At 45.0% G+C, this 6,282-nt stretch overlaps 1 protein-coding gene across 1 annotated transcript in view; it reads right to left on the reverse strand.

Annotated features, from left to right (window-relative positions):
• LOC146181260 (vitellogenin-4-like) overlaps positions 1-5,846 on the reverse strand; it is a 28,040-nt gene extending 22,194 nt beyond the window's left edge. Inside the window, exons 1-5 of the mRNA XM_084575743.1 lie at positions 5,804-5,846; positions 3,285-3,448; positions 2,395-2,535; positions 952-1,119; positions 94-357 (exon numbers count right to left, since the gene is read on the reverse strand). Coding sequence (XP_084431869.1) covers positions 94-357; positions 952-1,119; positions 2,395-2,535; positions 3,285-3,448; positions 5,804-5,846 — 780 coding nt within the window. The remainder of the gene's footprint in view (positions 1-93; positions 358-951; positions 1,120-2,394; positions 2,536-3,284; positions 3,449-5,803) is intronic.
• Positions 5,847-6,282: the final 436 nt, after the last annotated feature.

The raw sequence follows: 6,282 nt of genomic DNA on the forward strand, positions 1-6,282 counted from the left end.
AGCAGTACATATTTGCTTTGTGGTAAACCTTAAGCTCGGTTATAATTTCGCCATAGAACGAAAAAGGCATTGAGAGCGCGGGCTGAATCTTACCACGAAGGTCTCCTTCGGGCATCCAGCGCCATAGGGGTCGACGTAGTTAGAGAATTCGGGCTCAACTGCATCGTAGACCTTGACGGGCTTGTGGACAGGGCAGGTCTGCGGGCATCCTTGGTAGGTGTAGTCAGCGTGGTGGAACACAGCGGTGTGTCCGAGACACTTGTGGTAGTTCTTGGTCTTGGTGAGGTTCAGCACGCTCAGGTCGTGCACGTCGGACAGCACGTGGTACGTGGTCTCGCAGTTACCGACCAGGTCGTGCTAAAGTGGTGGACGAATGCAATGGGCGTCAACGAGCTATCCGTGGCAATGTGTACATTTTACTAAGTCCTCATCTTTATATTTCCGCAATTACCTATTCGCGTACTGAGGGTTGAAGCAGGGATCATTTAGCCACAAAACAAACATTGCGAAAAATAGGGGGAACATACTAAGCAATTGGATCTATTTGAAGTCTGCTGACTGGGTAGGCAAACGACCTATAGAGCATGGCATGCTAACAAAAAACATAGCTTGCAGTCAACAACGGATTTGCGCTTCAATTATGCAAGGCCGGTCTGTATTTAGGCCATTTAATCAAACGTGCAGAGATGTCAATAAAGGGCATTTACTTAATAGGTTTCAATTCTGTCTTCACATTCTGAAATCATTAGCTACTAGATTCTCAGTGCTACAAAAATGAAACGATACCATTACCCTTAGAAAGAGTGTGTTGTTCGCTTTCATTAATCTTTTATGTATCATAGTAGCGGTACCAAAGCACTTTGGGCGACCTAGATGCAAAACGCAACGGGCACAAAAACCCATTCTGGAGTTATTATATTGCGGCGCTGACGAAGCATCGCGGTGGCTTACCTCGAAGACCTTGTACACAACAACTTCGTCCTCAGGGGTGACCGGAGTAACCTTGCTGAAGGGAACGGGAGTGCTGAGTGGCTCGCTGAACGACAGCACGGTGGCAAGGCCACGGTACAGGTTCACCACTGGCTCGGGAACATCAACGGGAACCTCGAGGCTCACCACCTGTGCAGTTGAACAAATTATTTATCAGCAGCTGTTTAGGTGAGAATGCCGGCGCTGAGCTTCATTCTTCCAATAAAAATCATTGCGCATTTTACCCACCCGTGAAAAATAGGCCTGTGAATAAATTTCGCCACTTTGTATAATCAGGATTACCTCGCTAGTATGACTTAATTGCCTCCCATCCCACAGTGACAGCTAAATATTTATGAACGCCTTTTAAAACCTGGCCTAATTAAGGGCTAAAGAAAACCGCTTTTGGATAATTCAGTCTTCTGCCGTGAATAATTTGCATTTTGATGCGTACATCTGATTCTAATAGCACCAATGTTTATTAGCATTGGTCAAACGTCTTGGTAGTACGTAAATATAGGCTTCATACTACTGTGTAAGGTAAATATAGCAACGTGCAGCAGTGATTTCATGAAGAATATTTTGCTTCCCTTTTCAGGGTGACGCTGCAGAATTTACGTATGCCACGCTAGTTTATTACCCTCTTCAGTATTCCATCATTTTTCGTTTAATATTTCGCACCGCTCTCTTTTTACTAGCCCCGTATATTTAAAGTTTTGTGCTTAAGTCAATTTTAGGACGATGAAAGTATTATCAGCAAGAATAATGCGAAGTCTTCCTTTTCTTCTTGTTTTGAGGGGAAACAATATCAGATACTTTAGCTGTGTCTTTTATGCACGACTCGACTGCGTTAGCGGCTCTTGTTTGTCGACTCCCTAAGCGGATCTTCGTTCGAGTAGATGCCATTCGCTACTCGCTTAATCACCAGTTTCCTATTTTCGCCTTCACTTCCACAAACGCACTCATTCTCATTGATTTAGGCGCTATCGCAACATATCCATACTGAAAAAATTGTATGAGGCAATAACCTCACATTTTCTCACACAGTCTCACTCAATTCACATACAAGATCGCATAAAAGTCACATATAATTGCATAAGGTCTCATAGGTTCTTGTACATTATCATAAATTATGTACAATATTTTATGACAATGATGTGAACCGTATGAGAGTCTGTACGATTAGATGAGTTTTTATGAGTTTATTACCACGTAGAATTTTTGATTCTTAGTAGGTATTAAATGCCATCTGAGAAAGATAAAAGTCTCCATCTTTACCAGCCCGTAGAAATAGGCTAGGGTAGCCACGGAGTAGCTTGCCTATACATCGGGATCGTAAGGCTCAATTGTAACCGATTTCCATCTTAAAACAAACAACTTTACTTTTCACATCTTGCGAGGTTGTCTAGATTTGTTAGTGCTCACCTTCAGCTCCTCGACCTTGAAGACGACCGGCTTCTCCAGGTGCTGCAGGTAGTGCTCCAGGGGCGTGTGGTACAGCCCGGGCACAGGCGCAGTGTGGTCGTGCACCTCCTTGTCGTACACCGAACTGGTGACGTTCAGGAGCTGAACACACAGAGAGGTACGGTATGTTGATACCCGCAAGAAGCAATGTACAGCACTGTAACTGAGCCCTTAGTAAGCTTTGAAGGCCATTGGAAAAGCCCCGCTTTGTTCATCTGCCAAAATGTCGATTGCTCAAATTTCGTTGCGCTACAGAATTTCTTTTTCTTTTATTCTGTTGTACGCGCCCATTTCTGGTCGCTCCAGATTGCACATCGAATGAAAAAGAGTTGAGAAAGGAGTTTTAAGCATTGTTCAGTTTATTTCAATTTCTTACTTCAAGGGAAGAACCGCCTACAAAGGCTATATTCTGTGACGAATAAGACGAAGCATACCATTCCCATCAATAAGGTAATGACGGTATCAGTGCGCAGTTGTATCAAAACTAAAAGTGATATTCGAGGAAGCTGGTTTCGTGTTCGTTTCATTTATCATTTAGGGCGATTACAAATCTGATTCCGCGCTATCTCTTTCCTCTTCCGCTTTCTGCGGGAAGCAATGAGAATGGAACAGCTTTGTTTAAAGAGCGAGTGAATCTTATGTGGGGTCATCAATAAAGAGCAGCTGTGCTGCCGTAATTCTTGATTGAGATCTATATAGATGATCAATACCATAGCGTGTAACGAAGGTGGTTTAGCAGCATGCATGCTTAAATGAAATTGTGCACGGAGAAAATTATGTCCTGGGTGTTTAATGTTCACTGGCACAGTTATATAGAACCTTCGCTAAGAGGGGTAGTCAATTTTGCTTACCTTCACGAGAAGCTTGGCGGTCTTCGTAGTGGGCTCGGCCTCAACGACGGTGACCTTGAGGTAGGCGTACAGTTCCTCTCCGGTAGCGTGTGACGCCTTGTGCGGCACGCTCAGGGAGACGGCGGTGCGGTATTTGTAGGTGTATTCCTGACCCGATTCGAACACTGCGCCCGATAAAACCAAGTCAACGCTGTGCTGTCTCCTGTGGCCTCGAATTTCGGGAGCTGAGCGTCGCGTAGTTATTCATTGTTTATCAAGCTTCATTCCTGCTTATGATAACTATAGGGGAAATATGCGCTAATTCATAAAAATAACAGGTTATCATCCATGGACATAGTCTAGCGCGCACGAGCATTTTTAGAGGATTGTACAAGGCAATGTTATCACTGCATTTTCCCTGCGGGTCCTATTTTTTGTTTACTCCTTTCCAATAATCCTCGAGTGTTAATAAAGTTGAGAGGTAGGTTTGTTCAGTTTAATTTCTTAGCCCGGGTCTATGCTAGGAGGAGGTGAAAAATCGTCTTTCCTGGCAGTGCTACCGAGGAAACAAGTACGAATATATCATAATATTTTGCTCTGGGAGCCGAAGGATGTGCAGGCAGTACAGTGAAAACTTTTGAACAAACACCTAATTTGAATAGACTCAAACGCCTGAGTTTTGCCGAAGTTATTTAGCAAGTTTCCAAAGTAGTCGTACACACTATACTGAGCACTTACTCTCTGAAAAATTAAAAAATAACGGGTGATTTTTACACTATTCACTAAAACTGTTCGAGGAAACTCGGCAGAATAAAGCTTGATGATAAAGAAGCAGATTTCTTTCACTATATGTTCTGAAGCTGATCGCTTCATAACAGCATTGTTTTCCATTTCTCACTGCAACGTAGTCACTACTAAAATATTCAATCATGAAAAATGCAGGAAACCCTCAGAGAGAGAATACTCACCAAGCTTAGGGAGGGTATGGGGCGGTTCGTACGCAGCTGCAAAGGAAAAGAACAACGTAACATTAGTGGGCACGTTGAATTCAATATGTTCAGTCAAATAATCAACGTCTATTGAGTCTAGCGCAGATATTTTCGTGCTTTCTGAAAGTATTATTAACATTTCTCTTCTTTTTTATTGCATTAATAACCCAAATAAAGGCGGCGTTACACACCGCTTCAAAAGAGTCGATTTTTGCTGTCGTAGAGCATCTGCAGTCACAAATGTTAGCCATCATATAGCTCAATATAAAGAGCCGACGAACAGATTTTACTAACGCATTTCCTGTATGTTTGTAATAAAGACCCGTCTGGGCCTCTTCGAATTAATTGTCCGCAGACGTGCAAGTGAAGCCCCACCCAGGGAGGTTAGGGGTAGTGCCGCTCTACTTCTGAAAACAGGGTGCAAATTCCCAGCCACGGTGGTCGCTTTTCAATGAAGGCGAACCGCCAGATACTTGTGTACTCTGCGATGTTACTTTTTGCTTAAGAACACCAGTTGGTCGATGTTTTGGAGCTTCGTAGCCTGAATCGCTTTTAGACATTAAACAATGGAAATCACAGCAAAATAAGAAAACATCCTTATATGTGCAAAATGCTAAAACCGCCGTTTCCTCTCTATATTTCTGTGTTGAAAGCTAAATGTTCTGGCTCTCGAAAATCTGATGCTTGATACAATTCTGCCGCCCCTATCAGTGCTGCCTCAGCGTCCCACTCGAACGCATCCTCTTGTGCCGTACCTTGTGCCGTGCCTGTCCATTTCTGTCTATCGAGCATACCTTACAGTGTTGCGCCCGTTACATTTTACACAAGGGATTCAAGACATCAACGAGGACAGAAAACGTGCGTTCAAGATTCTCAGAATACATTCAAGCGAAGGATCGTGGGAACATCACGTAAGAATTCATGGTCCAGAAATGTGTAATTCGAACTCATATTGATCTGCTCGTAAATGGTTTAGGGTATGAAAACTAAGACAAAATGGTTCAAGCTACACAGAAATAAACCGCATTCCAAATAGCAGTCCTGTCCGATATAGTTCCGCTTTCTTCTACTGAGAAGAACATATAATGTGTTTGTTCCAGCCCGTTGCTCTTCTTTATCTAGAACGCTTTAGGACCATGTAAAGCCCGCACTGCTGCGCCTCCACTTAAGGGACAACTTTCTGCAGCGGCATCAACAGATAAGCCTGCTTTCATTAAGGAACAGTCTCTGGTTTAATTAAGCCCTCACCAGATCTTAAGGAAAAAGCATTATTTATTTATTTCTTTGGCGCTTTGCAAAAATGCTTTCTAGTTGAGACAGATCCCGGTAACGAAATATTCAGTAACGCATTTCGCTTTCAGCATCAGCTCAGAAAAGCTCTGCTGTCTTTTGAATTGCTCGGGCATTATACCATTCGCACTTCTAGCCTCTACAGCAGCCGCCTACGGCTCACTGGTGCGGGCGGGTACGTAAATACAAATTCCGACAGCGGTAAATCCTGGATATCGTCCGCGCTGGTGCTCGGGGTCCCGAGAACGCGTCTTGACTCACCGACAGCCGCGACGAGCAAAGCGAGGGCTGCGAGAACCCTCATGGTGGCGACGTACAAGCTCCCCTGAGCCGGGAAAGACGACACTGTACGTGGACCTGCCGATGCCCGTAGCCCGACTGGTCTGTCCTGGCAGAGGACTCGTGGTCCCTTATATGGCGTACGCCCCGGGGACTGCCCAGCCAGCGCTGGCTAAGCATCGCGCGTCGCTGGCCCTTGCAGAAAACGCAAGCGGGGGCGAGGGACGAGAAAAACATCGCAAGGACCACGGAGGGTCCTTCGCAAAAAAAGAGAGAGTGCACGGCTGGCCACAGCACAGGCCAGCAGTCTTGGCCGCGGACTGTAATCATCGCCAACGCGAGCGACCGCTCAAGAAGTTGCCCTGCTGCGACCAAGGCAGATAAGCATCGTTTCGCGTGGAGATCCCAAGCAGGCCGACGTGCCGTATGCCTTCATCCACCTGACAACGATCGGTCGGGGT

Source organism: Amblyomma maculatum, chromosome 8 (assembly GCF_055883805.1).
Source record: "Amblyomma maculatum isolate TAMU_Amacu chromosome 8, ASM5588380v1, whole genome shotgun sequence".
Lineage (NCBI taxonomy): Eukaryota > Metazoa > Arthropoda > Arachnida > Ixodida > Ixodidae > Amblyomma > Amblyomma maculatum.